At 46.7% G+C, this 21892-nt stretch overlaps 1 protein-coding gene across 4 annotated transcripts in view; it reads left to right on the plus strand.

Moving 5' to 3' along the window:
- Window positions 1–21892, plus strand: part of Atg7 (autophagy related 7) — a 214003-nt gene that overhangs the window by 117951 nt on the left and 74160 nt on the right. For 3 of the 4 annotated variants that reach the window (XM_041680156.1, XM_041680146.1, XM_041680175.1), the window contains one exon: window positions 8586–8708. In XM_041680156.1, the coding sequence (XP_041536090.1) occupies window positions 8586–8708 (123 nt within the window). Of the gene's footprint in view, window positions 1–8585; window positions 8709–18375; window positions 18495–21892 lie in introns of those variants that run through there. The other variant, XM_041680165.1, reaches the window with a different exon arrangement.

A 21892-nucleotide genomic window follows, 5' to 3' on the forward strand; every position in this document is an offset into this window, starting at 1 on the left:
GTATCTGTTTAAAAGGAAGGAACAGAGAGAAGCAGGGAAGGAGTGGGTTGGAACACTGGTAGATTGTTCACAGAAATTCTATATTAAATTGAAGAAATTCTGTTTCTCATTTAGTTTTTGTCACAAATGGGTTTTTAATTTTGCCAAATATTTTATACACTTACTGATATGATTATGTACTTTTCTTTTTTAGCCTGTTGTTACAACAGCATACATTAAATACTTGGTGTTAAACCAGCCTTAGAATTGACTTTATTTATTTATTGAAATGGGTCTCACTGTGTAGCCCTTGCCCTTAGAGAGTCTGGAACTCTCTAAGACCAGGCTGGCTTCAAGCATGAAATATTACTCTTCTCCCTCCCAAGTTCTGGGGTTACAGGCACGTGACACCACACCTGGCTAGTGTGATTTATTTTTAAATGTTTGACAGTTCTGGGCCTGCTGCCTTGCAGGAGGAACATCTTAATTATTAACTCTTTTTTTTTTAATAGAAAGAAGGCGGGCCAGGATTTTTATTTCTTTTAAGTCAGTGGTTCTCAACCTTCCCAATCGTGAGACCCTTTTGTTACGATAAAGCACGGGATTGGATATTGTTGGGTGGGTCCAACCCAGTGTGGGTAAGGTAAGGGAGAAACAGGCCAGGCAGACAGAGCTTATGTGGGGAGTTTTATTAAGAAAAAAAGAATGGAAAAGGGGTGTGGAGAAAGAGGGGAGACTGGCCTCTGGGGACAGGAGCAGTGGAAGAGAAGAGAGAGAGAGACAAAGAGACAGGCAGGGAGAAAGAGAAAGGGAGAGAAGAGGCACAAAGACCTGCCTGACTCTTCCAGAGGAGTGGTGGGAAACAGAACAGGAATGGATGGAAATTGTCTCTTAAAGGGGGGCATAGCACATGCGCACAAACTACATAGTGAAGCACAGACTCCATAGTGATGTAGCAGCCATAGGACCCTGGGCTGGCCAGGGTACTGCCTGAGTGCATCCCAGGTGATGGGGGCAGGCCAGCATAATGCCTGAATCCTAACATTCCCACCTTTTGCTTGTTTTAAAAAGGTGAGAGAATTAAAGGGGATAGCAGATGGGACAGATGGGGGCACTGAGTTCTCAAGACTACTTTCTGCTGATTTGTGGGCATTGAAACCTATGGAGGACCGGGGAAAGCTGGAGTGCTGGCCATGTCCTGGGGTAGTTGGTTGTTTTACTGCTGTCCAGGCTATGTAGACCCAATATCTCTTGAACCTGGCAAGATGTTGGCAGAGGACAAGGTTAAGTTTAGGGGAAAAGATGTTTCCTTAGGTCCTGGTAATTGAGGGAGGGGATGTCAAGATCGGGGAGCATGGTGTCAGGCAGGTGGACTGGAAGGCATGGTGATGGAGAAGTAGCTGAGAGCTCACATCTGATCAGCAAGTAGCAGGTAAAGAGAGCAAACCTGTTCCTGGCATGGGCTTTTGAAACCTCAGAGCCCATCCCAGTGACACACTTCTCCGGCAAGACCACACACACCTACTCCAGCAAGGCCACACCTCCTAATTCTGCCCAAACAGCTCCACTAACTGGGGACCTAGCATTCAAGCACATGAGCCTGTGGGCATTATTCTCATTGAAACCACTACACTCCCCTAGAACTTAATATACCTTACTGCTAATGCAGGGCTGCTGCTAAGCAGCATTGTACCAGTACCAGTCAGGCGGGAAGGACACCCGATGCTACCACAGTGTCCTGATTCCTCCTTCCTGTCACCATGTCACTGCTGCCACTCATCTCAGTTACACATAAACAGATGTAGGCATCCGCCATCACAAACACTGTTACTCTGAACAGATTGTTAAGCTAATTAAGAATAAAAAAAAAAAATAGGGCAGGGCAGCGGCTCAGTGGATAAAAGCATTAGCCAGGCAAGCCTACCAACCTGGCTTCAATCTCTGTACCCACAATGCCGGTTAAGAGCATGTACTGCTCTCCAGGGGACCTAAGCTGTGTACCCAGCACCCATGGCAGAGACTCACAAGCACCTCTAAGTCCTGCTTGGGGGATCTGACACCCTCTTCTGACCTCCATAGACACCTGAACTGTGCGGTGCATACCCGCACAGAAACATACTCATAATTTAAATAAAAGGCTCTTTCTGTGTTCATATTGTTTTCCATCTCCAGTCTCATCGTGCAGACTCTAGTTGCTTCAGCTTCCAGCCTGCTAATCCCCTCATGCTACCATGTCTGTTTCAGCTGTTTGCTCTGTCCAAACTGTTTTTTGCCTTTAGTCAGTCATATATTTTCATAGATAGAATTGATGCCCATGAAGAAAATTCTATAAATGGGCCTTACTGGTGCAGGGGCAGACAGGATGAGGGGACAGGGGCCCCCTCTAGTCTCTGGACCTCAGGAATGTGAACTTACTGTCTCATTCCCTCCCCACATGGGCCTGTGGGCAGGGCAGGTGGGTATTTCCCTTTGCCGGATCAGCTAGCCCCTGACAAACCCCCAACAGGTTGGGTCTGCTCTCTGCCTTGCCTATGTTAAGAGAAGCCTCTGCTGCTTCTGGAAGCAATGGGGGTTTTTCCTCTGAAACTCACTCTAAGACCCTAGTGGAGCTCTGGGCTGTGAAACTCACAAAAGCCTGAGGACTTCATCCTCCTCCAGGATGTTTTCCTCTTGAGGCCCCCTCTATTTGTTGCTATGCAGGTTTCCTGCTTGGTGCCAGTTCCCTCAGGCTGTCTGCTTTCTTACAAGTCCTGTCTAGCCTGCCTACCACTTCCATGTGGGAAACAGTTTTTTGACCTGTGACCTCAACTAAGTATTATGGAAATAGGTGTTCATGTATAGATTTGAATCATCATGCAAGGAAGGATAATGCCAAAACAAAAACCCCTTTCAACAAGAGGTTTGTAGAAACTGCACATTGACATCCCAGTGAAAATATACAAGCCTGTTTCTGAGCTGGGGTATGTGTTTTGTGCTGCCCTTGTTTAAGAATGATAGACAAATCAGGAGCAGAAGGAGACGGAGCACGAGCAAGGAACTCAGGACCATGAGGGGTGCACCCACACACTAAGACAATGGGGATGTTCTATTGGGATCTCACCAAGGCCAGCTGGCCTAGGTCTGAAAAAGCATGGGATAAATCCGGACCAGCTGAACATAGCGGACAATGAGGAATACTGAGAATTCAAGAACAATTGCAGTGGGTTTTTGATCCTACTGCACGTACTGGCTTGGTGGGAGCCTAGGCAGTTTGGATGCTCACCTTACGAGACCTGGATAGAGGTGGGCAGTCCTTGGGCTTCCCACAGGTCAGGGAACCCTGATTGCTCTTCGAGCAGATGAGGGAGGGGGACTTGATCGGGGGAGGGGGAGGGAAATGGGAAGCGGTTGCGGGGACGAGGCAGAAATCCTTAATAAATAAATAAATTTAAATTAAAAAAAAGAATGATAGACAAGCCGGGCGGTGGTGGCGCATGCCTTTAATCCCAGCACTTGGCAGGCAGAGGCAGGCGGATCTCTGTGAGTTCAAGACCAGCCTGGTCTACAAGAGCTAGTTCCAGGACAGGCTCCAAAACCACAGAGAAACCCTGTCTCGAAAAAAAAAAAAAAAAAAAAAAGAATGATAGACAAGGGGCTGGTGAGATGGCTCAATGGCTAACAGTGTGTACCTCTTATTGAGTCCCCGGATTGGTTCCCAGAACCCCCACCAGGATGCTCACAACCACCTGTAGCTCTAGTTTCAGAGACCCAATGTCCTGGCTTCCGTGGGCTTCTGCCTCCTCTGGTGCACATAAACTCACGCAGGCACACACACATGGAATGAATGAAAGGAACTGGAAGGGAAGAAAAGGAAGAAAGAAAAATAGATAAACTGGTGAATCCATTTTGTTTCTCATGAGATGAAAACTATTACATTGGATCATCACGATGGCTGAGTTGGAAACTGGTGCTTGCTGCCACGCCTGATGACCAGAGCTCGGTCTCTGGGCCCCACATAGTGGAAAGAGAAAACTGACTTCCACAGGTTGTTTTCTGTGTCCTGGCATACACACATGCGCACAGCATACATGCTAACTAAACAAGTAATGTATTAAAAATACTTTTTAAAGGAAAAACTATTGTATTATACTATCAGGGGATCAGAGTCCTGTGAAAGCCTTCTGCAGAGCTGCCCAGAATGGGAAGTCTTTGGTGGGCTTCAGTGCCTAGCTGAAGTCTGTGCCATTTGATGCAGCAGAGAGTATGAGTCAGCACAGTCCCAGCTGGAGATGTGCTTCTCCTGGCATTGTCTCTTAGACGTTCTGCTATCTTAGTCCAGAGGTGTGTTGTCGTATATATCATAAATAACAAAAACCTAGCTGTGCAAAAATGGTTATGCCAAAACTCAGCTCAGGAAAGGACACGCCTCATTAGACAAGAGCTAACGCTGGGCAGAGTGAAGGTGTTTGCTGCTGAGCCTGGCTCCCTGGGTTCAGTCCCCAGTCCTCACGATAGCAGAGAGCTGACTCTGTAGTTGTCCTGACCTTCACATGAGCACCTTTTCTGCAGCCCGGGAGAGGTGAGCAGAAGGGGCGGGCACACCACTGCTTCACTTAGGAAAATCATCCCGAACCTGAACTTGTAACTTCCCTGAATGTAAGGGACTTGTTGTTCAGAAACCCTTGTTGGCCTAAGGGCCATTCTGTGTCACCCGTAGACTGACGGGTTACTGCTAGATGCATTTTAACTGTAGCTTCCTCTCCTCCCTCCCTCCCTCCTCTGCTTTATTTCTGTGGTTTTAGACACATCCATCCTCTGAGAAGATTAGTTGTTTCCAGGAGGAGAAATGCCTGATACCTTTCACAAGCTGCTTGTGTTCAGCAGGTTAGCTCACAGCCCTGGAGATCCGTGCGTGAGTCCACACACCCCAAGAGGATTAAGTTTTCCGACATAGTTTCCAGTCTTAGCATTAAACTTCTGTCTACCCTAGTTATATGCTGCCTGTCCTTCATTCTGTCCTTGCTGTCCCTCCTCTGCTCCCAGGGTTGTAGGCTACACAGTCATCTGCAGAAACAAGGGGAGTTCAACTAAGATCCAACAACAACAAAAAAATCCACTCCCTAAATAAGTTATCATTAAAAAGACCTTTCTTACCACTTGGAAGTCTGTCATGTAATTCGCGTGCCCATTCTTCTGAGACACCATTCTCATTGGTGAGGAGTCTCACTCTTAAGGGTAAGAGAATCCTGTCTTTATTAAAGGCCTTTTATTTTGTTGCTGTTGTTGTTGTTTACTTATTTTGGTTTTTCAAGACGGGGTTTCTCTTTGTAGACCTGGCTATCCTGGAATTTGCTCTGTAGACCAGGCTGACCTCAGACTCATAGATCTGCCTCCCTCTGCCTCCAGGGTGCTGGGATTAAAGGTGTGTGCCACCACCACCTGGTGCACCTGTGTTTATTTTTAATTTAAAAATTAACATAATTTCTTTATTGACTCTTTGGGAATTTCACTTCATGCACCCCAGTTCCACTTATGCCCCTGACCCCGCACATCCTTCCTTCCCCACTGCAGCGGCCCGCAACAAAAATCAAAATCAAAACAAAACAAGCAAACAAAAAGGAAAAGAGAAGAAAAAGAAAAAAAAAAAGAAAACCTGCGCTCCTGCCTCTCTAAACTTCTTCCTTTGTCCTGGTGGCAGTGGGAGCCAGGCTGTGACACACAATAGATCGTTTTTGTCCAGTCAGCCTTATGTAGTACCCTAGTGGACAGCCACAAGACGCGGTGTGAACACTTCTTCCTGGGACATTGTACCAGCGCTCAGCTGGTCTGGAGATTTGCATATGCAGAACACTGAAACTGTAGGAGGAATACATGGTTCTGAATTCATTTTCCCTTCTTTTTCTATTTCCCCCATCTTTTAAACACAGTCTACGTACTCAGTCTGGATATTTTCTTAAAAATATATTGCTGTCTTGGAAATCAATTTTTACCAGCCATTCAGAGCTGTGTGGGTTTTTTTTTTTAATGAGTTACAGGATATATGACTGCTTGTAAATGTAGCATAATATGGCCACATGGTCCCCCATCAGATATCTGTTTTCACGGTCTTCTGCTGCAGTGGTTCAGTGAACAGTCTTACGTCCGTGTTCGTACTGCAAACAACTGCATAGAAACCTTCACAGGTGAAATTGCTAATTGTGGTGTTGATGTTTTTCCAAAAGGAGAATTTTTTAAATTTCTATTTCTTAAGTTACTGCTTCTCAGGTATCTGTTCACGTGTCCTCTGATGCCTGGATGTGCCCGATGTCTGTTGTCTTTTTCACACTCTTCTCCGCGTCTCTTCCGGGTTCTAGGGTCTAAAGACCTTGCAGCTCACGGCCTGCCCTTCAGTGGGCAGCTCCTGTGATCACTGATCCATGGGTGTGACAGTCACATGTTTTGCTCTGAGCATTCTTGTTCTCTTGTCTAGGCGACTGGCCTTTGATCTTCTTCCTTCCATGTGGAGGTAACGTACTTATGGGAGTCCTGTCCGCATACTAACTGCTCAGATGGACTCTCACAACGTGTACTTTTGTACCCAGACCCCGATATTAATGCACTGAGTACCCCTCTTCTAATCACAGTCTCTCCATCGGTTCACCTCTCTCTTAAATTCTAATATCCTGGATTAATTTTACCTGTTTTTGTTTTTAACTTTGTATAAAGGTTATGCAGGGCATACAGATTCTTTCTTCTCTGTAATGTGTTTGACGAATGTAATTATAATTTCCATTATTGATATGTAGCATTCCATTCCTGAATATACTTAATTCATTTATTCATCTACTATTAATGGTTACTTAAGTGATTTCTAGTTTGGTTACTGTGAGTAGTGCAGCCATGAACACTTTTGTTTGTGTCTTATGCTCCTGCGTGCACATCTTTGTTTATGTACCCAAGGGTTACTGGGTCATGGGGCATATATGTACTAAACTTGTCCTTTTACTCTCTTTTGATTTATTCTTTGTGTCTTTCACATGATGCATCTTGATCCCATTCATCTCCTCATCTCTTCATACCCACCCTCTGCCTTTGTAACCCTCCCCCAAAATAAAAATAAAATTTAAGAGAAAAGAAAAAGAAAAATCTTGGCATGGAAGCTGTAGTTTGACACAGTGAGTCACACAGTAAACCCTTTTATCCATTCATCTTTGCTTGCAAGAGTTCATTGCAAAAAGTCATTGGTTTGTTTTGAGGCGCCTGGTTTCTATTACACCATCTACTACTGGGCCCTCGCTGGGACTGCTCTTGGATATCCTGTTGTTGCCCTGTGGTAGAGATCCTGCAACTTTGGATCTGCAGTACTGGCCCCTTCACATGCCTCCAGCAGTTCATAGATGGGTTGGATGTTGGGGTGGGCCAACTGATAGCCCTGGTTCTGGGCCTTGGTAGTTGCAAGGTTGGTCAGCCTGCCAGCTCGCTCTCCCAGTCCCTACCACCAGGGTGAGCTCTCCAGTGTTGTCCCAGCGGACCAGTTCTCCTGCTTTCATGCCCTCAGGGCCAGATCTCCCACACAGACACCTCCAGGGTCAGGCGAGGTGCAGGGGCCACTAGCACTAAACTTCTTAAAGTGAGGGTCTCATCTTAGACTTCAGGTGAGTCCCAAGTTTCCCACATCCTTGCTAACACTGTTGTGTCCTGACTTTTATAACCCTTTGGTGGGCTCAGGGCATATTTCAGTCGGTTCGATTTCTCTGGTCACTTGTGGTGATGGTCCTCATTTGTGATGCTCCTGCTGACAGTGACTTTCCCATTTCTAACAGTTATGTTTTTAAAATGGCTTTTGGCTGGAATGTCAGATTTCTAACACACCATTTTGTTCTGCCTGTTCCCTTGATCACTTACCATTTTTCCTCGACTCTTCCCTCTATATCTATTTTGTAACAATGAATCTTGGGCCCAGTAGCTTGAGTCCTGTAGAACATTCAATGAACGTTCATGAAACTCACTTTGTTGGGAGAAGTTGACGTCGACACGGACGATGATGTGGCTCTCCCAAGCAGAGGCAAGAATAAATACCCTGTCCTTCTATACTCTTTCTTAAAGATTGTTTGAAAAGACAGAGAATGTGTCTGTGTGTCTGTGTCTGTGTCTTTTTCTCCGTTTGTTTGCCTGGGCAGCTGTCTGTCTGTTCATGAATGCAGAGGCATCAGATTGCCTGAAGTTTTGAGCCACCTGGTGGGTGCTGAGAGCTGAACCCAGGTCCTCTGGAAGAGCAGTCAGTCTCTTAACCCCTTGGCCATCTCTCTAGCTGTTCTTACTTTTTGCCTGTCAGGTAGCATTTTTACCTATATTTATTTTCTTTGTAAAAACTTTTATCACATTTATTTATTTACTTATACTTGTGTGTGCTGTGTCCATGCCATGGGGTGCATATGGAGTCTGAGGAAAACTTGTAGGAGTCTCTTTCTTCCTTCCACCCTACGGGCCCTCCCTGGGGATTGAACTTGGTCATGAAGCATGGTGACAGCCACCTTTGCCTGCCGAGCCACCTCCCTGTCTTAAACAAGTGATTGTTAGAAATAAGACCCTCTTAATGTATGTTTAAAACTACAGCTCCCTTTCTAAGTGTGCCAATGTTTTTGCAGGTTCTTGATCAATACGAGCAGGAAGGATTTGCCTTCCTAGCGAAGGTGTTTAACTCCTCACATTCCTTCTTAGAAGACTTGACTGGTCTTACTCTGCTCCACCAAGAGACCCAAGCTGCTGAGGTAAGAACACAACATTTCCATCTTAAGGACTGAGGTTTGCAACCTGCCTGACTCTTGCCACTCTGAAAGAGGATAGAGTGGTTGATTTTAGCATTTTTTTTCTGAAAGTAGCGCCTTGGTTATCAGTGGCACACGCTGGTGCTACAGTGTCTGCTCTGTAGCTGCCGAACGCACGAAGTCAAGGCAGAACAAATACAAGTCTCTGACTTCTGAGCATCATTTGTTTCTGGAAGGTGTACTTTGAGCACAGCTGTTGGAGAACAATCTTGAAGGTCTCTGTCAAAACATAAGTCTGTGAGGACCTTGGACTCTGGCTGTCATCAGAGAAAACATGGCCTGCTTGTGGTTGACAGTCTTAGGTACCAGCACTGACCTATTGTGAATGGCCCTGCCTGGCTTTGGAATTGTGCAGGTCCCCGCTCTAGAGGAGGGACTAACAGAGGTGGCAGTGAAACCCACAGTTCCTCCAAATGGGTGGCTGAGAATGAGGGCAGCATCTCACCTAGGGAATGGCTTTGGCCTGAAGAGGTCACAGCACTTCCCTGACTATGCAGGGGAGCCCTTGCCATTCCATTTTCTGCAGACCTGGCTCAGGGCTACAGAGCTGTGAGTCCTGGTCATTGATAAACACCCCAGGGATTGCATCCACACGCCACTGAGGAGGTCCCAAGTAGTCAGGGCATGACCAACCTGGACCAGTCCTGGCCAGCCAGTGGAATAAGGGCTACCGTTTGGAGGAGTGGGATGAGCTCTGAGTAGAAGAAACCATTGGAAAAAACAGAATACACTGTGTGGGCTCCGTGAGCAGGCTGGGGTGAGATTGACAGGCACACCCAGGAAACAAGGCTCAGAGCTGAAAGCAAATTTTCTCCTGTTCAGATGCTGGAGTGTTAAGCAGATGTGGTCCTTTACTGGTGTCTGATACTTAGAAGCTGGAGAGTCCCTCCTCTTCTGGAAGTGAATAGCATCTCTAGAGGATTCTGAGAGATGAAACTGTCCCCTAGAACTAAGACTGGGGTCCCAGGCAGGTTTCAGAAGGCTTTGCTGATGGTTGCTTCTGTGGCCTGGAACCTGCAGGTCTTGGCAGCTCTGACTTCACTGATGAGATGGCGAGAGGGCTTTGCCAGCCAACTGAACTAACTTCTTGAGCTACTCAGAAGAGCTGTAGCAGAGATTTCCTTGTATCTCACTCTAGAGCTAGACCAAATGCCAGGGTAATTGACTCAACCTTGATCACATCCGGTTAGTCTGCATTTTACTGGCTCAGTTGGTCATAGCCTTCTCTAAGGCCCAGAGGAAAAGAAGTTCCTGCCAGCCATGGTGGCAGTAGGCTGTGGGCAGGAAGGACAGAACTTTGTCTGTGCACCTGAGTGAGTTTTTAGAAGTTCCCTTCACCAAGTTAGAAATACCCCATAACATTTTAGGTGAGCAGTATTAAGCTAGTTAGCCTATGAGCCAGATATAGCTTACAGCTGTGGCATTTTGGAGCTTGCCCTGTACGAAATTTTGAAGAAAGCCAGAATTTTAAAATCACAACTTTTGCATAGAAGTCTCAATTTTCTCATTTCCAACATCTTTAAAAAATCAGATCTGGCATCTGCAGGCACGTGCTCCTTGACTAGAGGGAGCCAAACAGCACATTTGGTATAGAAATGACGCATCAGATGCAGGCTTTGAAGGCATAAAATGTGGAATGGCTGAGGGTGCAGCTCAGCGGTGCAGGGCTTCCTGGCACGTGTAAGGCCTCGGGTCCAATGCCAGCACCACATTAGGAATGTCTATAGAAACACAGTTGTCATGCCTGTCACGTGGCTCTGTTCCCTTTCCTGGAGACAGACAGATGCTATTTCTTCATCCTTCAACCATGTTCTGGGTTAATTTCATGCTCTGGTTGACAGCCTTTCTGGGACCTTGAGTCTGTAACCCTTGGCTTACCAAAGCTTTAAATAGAAAGAAGCTTTAAGAAAAGGGCAAAATATAGCACTCACCAGGGAACCTGATAGCAGTAAGAGTCACTGTGTCACCTGAAAAGAGCATGTGCAGGAGAATAAATACAGATGTCGGAGAGTAGCTGGGGATACAGCTCACTGGTAGACCACTTTCCTAACCTGTGGAAGTCCAAGCTTCAGTGCCCCAGGGTAAGAAAGAAGATCAGGAGTTCAAAGTCACCCTCAGCTGTGTAATGAGTTCAAGACCAATCTGGGCTGCATGAAACCGTATCTCAAATGCAAACAAAAACAAAAGCATCTGCTATATAAATACAGTGTTTTTATTTTTATACTTATTTCTGGTGAATTTATAGATGCTCAATATGAAAATATGAATTTCTATATTTTAATGCACCCTAATGAAGATCATAATTCCCATTTCAATGAACTTTTTCATGAACTTGGTGTTTCAAAAGACCATTAAAGAAATATGCATTGTTTTATTACATATGTTGTTTATAAAAGAATTTAAAATTTTTTGTGATGCTGGAGCTCAGGACCATGTGCATTTGTGATTGTGTGTATGTGTGTGATGAGTGAATGTATAAGTGTGTGTATATGTGTATAGGTGTGTGTATGTGTAACTTTTTAAAAATTACTGAACTTTTTCTGAAGGTCTGACACTGGGCACCGTGGTGGTTACTGGGTCAGGGTAATGAGACAGTAGCACTCATGGGCTCGTGTCACTGTAAAAAGTGAAGGTGTCAGCAGTGAGCTGAGGTGCTGTCAAAAATGTTTAGCTTCTACGTAGGCAGTTAGTCCTGAGCCTCAGAGTCAGGATGCAGGAAAGCCTTTTGGGGAGACAGCCACCATTCCCTTTAGTTTGAAGGATGAGAAGCTGTCTTTATAAACAGAAGTTGCTTTTGGTCGTTGAAAGACTGGAAGGGAAGGGTGCAGCGCCCCTGGCCTTCCTGACTTTCAGAGCATGTGACAGCCACAAAACCCATCCCCTCTTCAAGTGTATAATTCTGTAGTTTTTAGTTTTCCCTGAGTGGTGTTATCATTGCCTCCCATTTGCACATTTTCATCACTCTCAGAGCTAAACATGCCCATCATGGAGCCACTCCCCTTTCCCTGCCCTTCCAGCACTCTTCTCTGGAAAGTTCTGTGTTCATTTTATCACCTGTGTCTCCACTCAGTACTGCTCCTTAAAGAAGGAAGAGTGCCCAGCTGAACCTGCTGGAGGCCACATGTCCCCTTGTTTGCACAGAAAGGGCACAGTGATAAAGACACGGCCAAGCAGGGCCCTCAGAATTCAGCGAGACAACCGCGACAACCCTGCTTTGCCGCCCACCACCCTTCCTTCCACTGTGTTGTCATTCTTCCTGATGAACTAAAGTGAGTTCATCAGGGTCACTGGTGCCTGACCTGCTGTGGAGAGCAACAGGCAGTGGAGGGGGAGGAGTTAAGAAGCATGGTTGCAGATGGAGCTTGGGGTCCACCTGAGAAAGATGGTAGCAGTATGAAGGAGAGTGGCTGGATGTCATTAGAGATGGGGTTTGAAGGTCAAGTAACAGGACCAGTAAACCATTATGGCAGGAAACGGGGAGTTTTTATATACAGGTTCTCACTGTGTAGCCTTGGATGGCATGGAACTCACTATGTAGACCAGGCTGAGCTCAACTCACAGAGACGCGCGCCTCTGCCACCCAAGTGCCAATCCAAATGTTTGTAATGTGAAATATGTATGGAGGGTTAATTTTATTTCACACTAAAAGATGAGAAGCATCCATGGAAAGGCCATTTTGCCTTGTCTTGTATTTTATCTTGTAAAGATGGCACCTTGAACAGATACCACATCTTTAAATCCCATCCAGCTATCAAATGATGTGTTCATTTTGCCCATGGAGTGTTAGAAGCCCCCACAGTGGAAAGGCCTCATTCAGCTTCCTATGCTCTAAAAACTTGGCCACAGGGAGGATGCTTTCACACTTTACCTTCGAGGCCCGACTTCCTGAGAGTGCTGGCTCTCAGAGACCGGCCTTGACTCCCTCCCTGGTCCTTCATCTGGCCTCTTTGCAACCTGAGGAAACGGAAGTTGCAAGCTGATGAACCACAGAGTGTTGCAGTCACAGATCTGCTGAGGAGTTCCCCGAGTGTTGCTTTAATTGATGGATTTCTTAAGGAAAGTCTCATTCTGACTCAAACATGCAAATGTGTTAGCCTCGTTTTATGAAACTGGCTCAACTTTGCCTCCAGGGTTATTTCTCATCCTGGGACAAAATATCAGTTTCCATGTTTTTATTTTATTCCAACTGTGGGTTCAGCATCGTGCTCTGAGAAGCGCCAAGATATATTTTTCCACTCCATCGAACTAAAGAGAAAAGGATGACTCTTAAGAGGGCTGATGAAACAAGCCGTGTTGGTCCATCCTTGGGAGATTGGGATTCCCAGATCCCATAGCCAGAAGCTAGCCATTCTCCTGCCTCCAGGATTCGCCTGAGACCATCTGCCCCTCACTCAGGCCTCTTGGCAACACTGGCTAGTGCACCGTGGCTGATGTCATCGTCATCCTGTTCTTAGCACTGTGCTCATGGCATTTGTGTCTTCACGTTTTGGTGAAGCCACATGCTTTCTGCATATTTGGGGAGTTAATTAGTGATAATAGGGAAAGGAAGTTGAGCACTAACTGTTAACACAACCGCACAGCCCCTTGCAAGCTGGCAGAAACATCCAGAGCTGAGATTCAAGCTCTGCCTCCCTGGCTACAGAATTCTAGAAGGTGGAATGTCTGTTGTCTTCACAGCAAAGTCACTGGAGGAGCATGGCAGTCATGCAGCGTGACTTCTTCCTCTGCTGCTCAGTCAGCCACGCCACTAACAAGTGTCTCTGCCCGCCTCTGCGCTTACCCCCAGTTTTTGGCCCCTCGCCCTCACAGCTGGTTTTGATTTGGTTTCTGTGGAGTAGTTTTTTGTTTTGTTTTGTATTTAACAACAGTCAGATATTTGTGTACAGCTTCATCAAGAGCCTCTGATGACAAATATGTGCTTGGAGGCCAGTGGAAGCTGTGGGAAGCCCCGTGTCAGCACTCAGACCTGTGTGCAGTGCAGAGGGCTCACTGTGGGAACTGACGAGCCTGTTCGTGCACCTAGCTCTGTCTTCCCAGAGTCCCCTGCTAGCCCTTCTCCCCTGGCCGGTCCTGGGATGGTGCCTGCCCTGATTTTCCCTTATGAAGCAATCCTTCAAGATCAGCTTTGGCCTCTCTCCTGAGTGAGGGGAGGAGAGGCAGAAACTGCAGGCAGAGCCTTGTGCTGCTTAGCTTGGAAGCTGGAGCCTGCCTTTTGAAATCCAGCTTGGCAGCATCTCATTGAGAACCCTCTGTATAAAGTGTGTCCCTGTCCCGTTTATTTGCTGTCGGAGTTATCTGCAGAGATTTGAGATGTTTATATATGTGGGCACTAGGGATGGTCCTATTGAAGAACAGACAGCAAAGCCTGGGTGGAATCCTACCTTCCAGAGAGGAGGCTGGGTGGTGCAATCTATTTGGAGGCCATGGGAGAGAGAAAGGGGGAGTCACATGCTACAGGCAGGCAAGACAGAGCTGAACACTGACACAGTCCTCTAGTCCTTAAACCATGGAAATAGAATCCTCCTTAAATCGTGAGACTCTGGTCCTCCCTAAACCATGAGAGTCAAGTCCAAGAGACATAAAATCATAAAGACGTCAAGATATTACATTAACCTAGAAAATATTTTTAAACCTGAGTTGGTCATGTCAGAAAGGAATTAAATCTGGGTTTGCCTTGACTGGTCCTCAGCTTTGATTGACAGTTGTATATATCTTCAAATCATGAAAGCACTAAGCTAAATGGATGCATTTTGAGTTGATGGGGGGGGGGTTCAAGATGGAGTCTGTGAGCCAGAAGGTGGAAACAGTGAAATTGTGGGGCTAGGTAGCCCATGGGTCAGGCATAGCTGACCCTGGCTTCCTGACTCAGCAGTGGAGGGCCCCTAGAGGTGTCCTTACAGCCTGTCCTGTCCTTGTTTTTCTAGGGGCTGTATTTTCACAGCTGACCCTTCTCGTTTGCAAGCAAAACAGCTGCCTTGTGTTGAATTTGGGGGGATTCCATATTTCAAGACTGTAAAATTAAATGGATTCATAGCTCTGAGATTACAGTTCTGAACCCTGTCAGTTGGCTGTGGGGCTCCGGGATGGCAGGGATAGTTCCGAAGGTGTGTGTGCCCTTTAGTCCAATATCATTGACACCTTCAACTAGTGTTTATCAGCCCTGCCAGGCTCCTGGTGCTATAGAAGCAAAGAGGTACCAGGGGCTGTGCTGTGTGCTGGGGGAGAGAAGACGTGACCATGACGGGTCTTGTAGCCAAGGGCACAGTCTGACACGTGGTTCTTTTGTTTCTGTGGGATCTCAGGAGGGACTAATGCGAGAGGAGGCTCCAGGAAAGAGCAAGCATTGGTTCTTAGAGACTGGAACTCAGGTATAGGAGAGGAAAACAGCAGGGATTGATTCCATGTGTGCCTGTGGCAGAAGAGCCCCAAGGCCTGTGAGAGGAAGACAATAGCTAATACTGTCGCCACAGCAGACTGCTCTCCTGCATACCTGCAGCCATCTTGTGAGGAAGAGGTACCCATTTTAGAGATGGGGCTGCAGAGGGACAGAGGGATGAGTAGATACGCTGATTGCATGCTATTGAACTTCGCCATGTGAAGCCTCCCTGCACATAGTTAGGTTTTACAGTACGCCTTGCAGGCTGAGAGCAGAGAGGATACTGCAAGCTGGATGCCGAAATGGATCTAACTTACAGGGAGTCTATGCTTCCATACTAAGCCTAGAAGTTTCCACAGGCAGTAGAGCGCTTTACTGGTCTCTCACCGCCGACCCTCTGGTAGGCTGTCTGTGCTGCAGCATCTGCCACGTCACTGTGCCTTCTTACTCTCCCGCTGGCCTCTAATAAAATCCGAGGGTCCCTGAGAGGTTTTCTTCACTGTTAAACTCATGACTCATCTGGAATATCGCCCTGAGAAAAGCAGTCTGAGGAGCTTTCTATCTGGGCTTCTGTCTTCCCTCAACTGGAGGGGAAATTAAGAGCTGATCACCATTTGTGGTTACAAAGCTGTGTGGGTGTTTTTGTTTTGGTTTGGTTTTTTTTGGTTTTGTCTTGTTTTGGTTTTTGCTGTTGTTGTTGGTTGTTTTTTCAAGACAGGGTTTCTCTCTAGCTTTGGAGCCTATCCCAGAACTTGCTCTAGACCAGGCTAGCCTCGAACTCACAGCGATCCACCTGTCTCTGCCTCCTGAGTACTGGGATTAAAGGTGTGTGCCATCACTACCTAACAGCTGTGTGATTAAAAAAAAAAAAAAAAAAGCTAGAACTAGGTAATAGGTTTCTGTTGTCTGTGTGCTGGGCGTGGAACCCAGGGCCTCACACCTGCTGAGCACGCGTTCTGCCACTGAGCCTGACTAGCTACCCTTGTTTTGTTTTAATTTGCTAACTTAAGGTGTTTGCAGTTATTCTACCTTAAGCCTCCTTGGAAGAGACCCCACCTAATTCTGCTTGGCATTTTATTAAAAGGAAAGAAACTTGGCTCCGTAAAAGAGTTTTCAAAATAGTTCATGTTCACAAAAGATTGCGCACATAAACACTCGTGTTACTTCAGTCAGCTGCACTGAGAGCATTGACGTGTGAAAGTGCCAGTTCAGAACCAAGCTAGTTTGTGTTTCTGTGCCCGGATCCTTGTTGACACGCTTTCCCTCGCCCTCCCTTCCACTCCCTCCCCGGTGACCTGTAGGATTAGATTTCACTCCCTGATAGCAGGGCCCACTGCAGCCCTAGTAATGTAGGCTTGAGGATCTAGGATAGGCCAGTCTGGAGAAGGCCTGGGATCTGCATGTTGGGGGTAGAGGTGGGACTTTCTCCTGGCCTGCCACTATGTATATCACTTCCTCTTGCCTGAGTTCACCTGGGATCTGAGATACCCCTAGCTACAAAGGTGCTGGCACATTTTAAAAATCTTTAGAAGACGAGGAGCCAATGAGATGGCTTAGGAGGAAAACATGCTTGTCATGCAAGCCTGTCGACCGGAGTTTGATCTCCAAGACTCAGCTTAGATCTGGGAGCATAAATCTGTGCTGTCATTCCTACAGCAAGATGGAGGATGGAGATCACAGAATTGCCCAGAATCTTATGGAACACTAACCTGGAGAACACAGCAGCAGCAATGGTGGTGGTGGTGGGGGGGGGGTCGGCCTCAAAAACAGGTGGAAATAAGGAACTCCCCAAAGGTGTCCTCTGCTCCCACGCATGTACTGTAGCACCAAGTGCCTGAACACACATGCGTGCGTATACACATACACACGCACGCGCGCGCGCAAGAAAGAGTAATTTGAAAACTTAAAAATGAAAACCTTAGATGATGATACAAATTTAGTTAATGTAAGCTAAGTACAAGTGAACCAAATGGAAACTTTTTCTCCGTTTTTTGTTTTTGTTTTTGAGAGTGGATTTTTCTGCATATCCCAGGCTGTTTTGGATCTCGCTTTGTAGACCAGGCTAGCCTCAAACTCACAGATCTGCCTGTCTCTGCCTCCCAAGTGCTGGGATTAAAAGTGTGCAATCACCCAGCTCAATTATTTTTTTTTAACTAAAAGTGATTCTTAATATCCATGCCAAAGACCTTTGAATTTTAAACAAGCATTAACCATCCCAGAATTTGTATTGAGTTTTTTGAGTGTTAGATTAGCAACAGTGTATGTAAAATATGTAAAAGAACTGTGTGTAAAAACAAACAAAATAACTTCTTAATACGAAAGAGTAGCAACTGCTTGGTCAGTTCATGACTGATAATGGGACATTCTTACTGGCTCCTCGGAGGTCACTAGCTGGTTCAGCTTTTCCTCTGCAGAGTCCCACAGATGTTCCCTTCATCATCAAGGCCACTGAATGCACAATCTGCAGATGTGCCAGCCCCTCAATAAAGTGGAAGAGCATTTGCATGAATCCTGTGCATGTCCTTTCCTATGCCTAAAATCGTCTGTCCATCACTCACGACCTCTCAATGAAGCCAGCAATGTATCATTATCATGGTGTATCACTTAAGGAATAATAAAACGAAAAAGTCTTGCCAGGTATCTAGATTCAGCACGCAGAAGACTGATACAGAATTGCCATTTCAAGTTCAGTCTCAGAGAACAAAGCAGTTCCCAAGCACAGTGATACTGCACATCTGTAATCCCAACACTTGGGAGATAAAAGCCAGAGGATCAGCCACTCAGGGCCAGCCTAGGCTACATGGGACCCTGCTTCAAACAAACAAAGCAAAATCCTGTCTCTGTTCAATGAGAGGATGTTTTAAGTCTTTCCATCTGCACTTGATTGAGTCGTGGCTGTGGAACCGGAAGAGATGGAGGCTCATGGTCCATCCTTCTCTTGCTGTGTGGTCCCCAACTTTTTTCAGTTCATTCATCTTGTCTCAGCCTGTTTACTTCCCTGTAAGATCAGCCCCGGACCCCTGCTGAGTTTTCTAACAGGAGCCTTCACCTCCTTTGAGAAATGAGTTCTGACTGGGGGGGGGGGGGGGGGGGGGCAGGTGCACCGGCTTCTGAGAACACCACACGCCTCTCTGACGGGGGAGAATTTGATGCCCAAACTGCTTTCTGAACACTAAATGACAAAGATCAAGGAAATCCCCTTCCGCTTGTCTTTTCTGTTTTAATATTTTAAAGTGATCCACAGCACATGCAGAAAAAACATACCATGTTCTCCACGGCTTCGTGAATGAAGTGCGATGTGTCCCTTCCCTTCCCAGCTCATGTGCTGCTCACTGCAGCCCTGGTGGCGGCTCCACACACTCTGCTTTTCCATCCTCAGATTGGGGACACATCCATCCCTAAACAATGCAATTCTGTCTTGTACCTTCATGAATGGATTTGTGCCACATCTGGTCTGTGCTTGTGGCTGGAGTTTGCTCACTCCTCTTGCCATGTAGCATTCCCTAGTTGTAAAGCTCCTCCTCCTGTGTACGTCTGGTGGGGGCCATGATGCTGACTGAATCTCTGCTGGGCCCTGTACTGCTCTTCACTGTGCCAGTGTGGCTTGAGGTTTCTCCTTGTCATCCCTCCCACGGAGAAAATGGAATTCTACGATTCTAGAGTTTAAATTGCTAATAAAGAATAATTCATGTTCCTAGAGAAACTAAATAAGAAGGTGAATCCAAAGACAAACACATAGGCATCCTCCTGAATATTAACCTTCATCAGGAGATGAAAGGAGACAGAGACAGAGACCCACATTGGAGCACCGGACAGAAATCTCAAGGTCCAAATCAGGAGCAGAAGGAGAGGGAGCACGAGCAAGGAACTCAGGACCGCGAGGGGTGCACCCACACACTGAGACAATGGGGATGTTCTATCGGGAACTCACCAAGGCCAGCTGGCCTGGGTCTGAAAAAGCATGGGATAAATTTGGACTAGCTGAACATAGCGGACAATGAGGAAGAATGGGAACTCAAGAACAATCGCAGTGGGTTTTTGATCCTACTGCACGTACTGGCTTTGGGGGAGCCTAGGCAGTTTGGATGCTCACCTTACTAGACCTGGATAGAGGTGGGCGGTCCTTGGGCTTCCCACAGGTCAGGGAACCCTGATTGCTCTTCGAGCAGATGAGGGAGGGTGGCTTGATCAGGGGAGGGGGAGGGAAATGGGAGGCAGTAGCGGGGAGGAGGCAGAAATCCTTAATAAATTAAAAAAAAAAGAATGTTGGATAGAGTTAGCTTTTGTAGGGCCACCAACAATGATCATGTCTGTGCTTTTTTTTCCACCTGTGCAAACCCAGGTTTTACTCCCTTATGGGTAGACACCACCTTCCCTGAGCTGTTGCTGTTCACCTGGGATCAGGAATTGAGTCAGAAAATGTCTTCAACTTCATCTGATCATGGCAAACTGCCTTCCAGCAGCATTTGGGCCAGTTTACGCTTCTGTAATTCCATGTCCTTGCCGAATTCTTGGCACATTATATTGTGAAATTGTCCCCAATCTGTTAGACGTACAGCATTATCTCATTAGGCTTTGATTTCCACTGTCCTGATTGCCAGTGGGGTTAGCAACTTACGTTTGTGTTTGTTTGGATTCCTCTTCCTAATGGCTTGTCCCTCTGTTTCAACTCTGAGGTTTCTGGCATGTTCTACCGTGTTAAGAAAGCACAGTAGCATGACCTAGTTATTCACTTGAAAAATATAATGGGGCCTGCTGATGGCATTCTAACCCCAGATGAGTCGTGTTCCTTGGTCAGAGTCCCAACTCTTCTCCGGTCACGTGCCCACCAGCATTGTCAGGAAGGCGCTCTGAAAGCTGACAGTGCTCAGAACACACCTGCACCGGCCTGCTTCAGCGGGTCAGGGGTGAGTTCATCTCCCTCAGAGTCCTATGGTCTGGTGATGGTCCTGGAGAACCCTGAGCAGGGTGCTCGATTCTGAGCACTTCTGCCCATGAGCATGGGCAAGAGCAAGGACCTGAGAAGTCATGGGATTATGGTAAAAGCTTTGGGGGTTGGACAAGAAGGAGAATGGCACCATCCTGAGGCTGAGGTTCATCACGCCCTTTTCATGCTGGAACTGACAGATGTGGAGACGCTGGTGTCAGGGTGTGAGGACAACAGCCCGTGTGTTAACCGTGCAGAGTTCTTCCCTGTGGCCCTGACTGGCTGAGGGCATTCCCATATCCCGAGATTTCTGTGAGGCCCGAGAGGCCTCCTAGGTCCTTAGCAGGACACTTTTTTCCATCTGGTCTTTTAAGTGATGATTGATTGCCTTCAACATTCACCAAATAAATTTTCACTCTTTATACCCCTCCCCAAAGGTAGTTTACTTCCTCATGGAATCAGGGACTGGGGGCATCTCACTCATCCAGGCCATCTTTGTCTTTATGGCTTGTCTCTGTTCTCATTGTTGTTGATCTTTATTCTGTCAGTGAGTTCTTGTTTCCAGGTAGCAAGAAACATGGGCTTAGACAAGTCTAAAATACCATTTTTTTTCTGTAATAACATTTTCTTTCTCTTTCTTCCTTCTCTTTCTTTCTTTTTTTTCTTTTTGCTTTTTCAAGACAGGGTTTCTCGGTATAACAGCTCTGGCTGTTCTGGAACTTACTTTGTGGCCCTCAAACTTACAGAGACATCTTTTTCAATAACTCTTAATAAAGACTCTCATTAGTCAGACTTTAGTCACATGACTTCTCTAGACCTTGCTAGAGCCAAGGAAGCCTGCTCTGTGGTCTGCTTGGGCTGTAAGGAGGAGGTGGAATAGTGATTGACTGCCTCCCTCCTAACTGCTTGAGTGAAGTTAGCGATGGGACAAAGGGGGTCCTGGTGTGGGTGCGAGGCACACCTGCCGGAAGTCTGTCACGGATCCATGTACTCTGTCTATTTGCTCCAGACAGAGTTTCTCTGTGTAGACCAGGCTAGCCTCTGACTCAGAGATATGCCTGCCTCTGCCTTCCGAGACCTGGGGTTAAAGGCGCACCCGCCTTCAAGCTGGACTTCACTCTCTGTATTTACCCCCATCTTGTCCTCTAACCACAGCCACCAAAACCAAGCTCTTCATTCAGCTATTATCTCAAAGAACTTGTTTGAAGACTCCTCACCCCTCAAATAAAGAACTTGCCCTGGGGTTCTAGCACAGTGCCTCCACAGTCTCTGAAGTACTCTGGACTGAGACTCCTATGCAGGTCTTGACAGCGGCTTGGGCAACACCCTGCCCTCTTGTTGCTCCAGTGTGGACTTTAGAGCGAGGGAGCCCAAGGTCAGTGTGTGGCCTCATCTCTGCTCAAATGGCAGTGGGTGAGAACCGTGTCTCTGCTTCCATGCCAGCGGAAAAAAAATGACGAGTGACAAACTGGACCTCACACAAATGAAGAGGGTGGGGTTGTGGCCCCTGTGGAGTATTTGGTGTAAGAGGAGGCGGGAGAAGCTTTGCTGCTGAACAGATTGCTACCAGATGGAAATTTCTGTAAACACCTGGCTGTTCTCCGGCCTGAAGGTGCAGGAGTTTCTTGGAGCCATGGAGAAGTCCGTAAACCTAAACTGGTGTCAGTATGCTGGCGCTTCCTGGTGTCCCCTTCCCTGCATGACAAGACCCAGGAGTCCCTCTCTCCTTCCTTGCATTTTTACATCAGCAGAATAAACATTAAATGTAGCAAACAGACCCCGTGGAACCCCAAGGAAGCCTGAAGCTACAGTTCAAAAAGGGCT

Source organism: Microtus oregoni, unplaced genomic scaffold (genome assembly GCF_018167655.1).
Source record: "Microtus oregoni isolate MIOR12 unplaced genomic scaffold, Mior012 000002F_ref0000024, whole genome shotgun sequence".
Lineage (NCBI taxonomy): Eukaryota > Metazoa > Chordata > Mammalia > Rodentia > Cricetidae > Microtus > Microtus oregoni.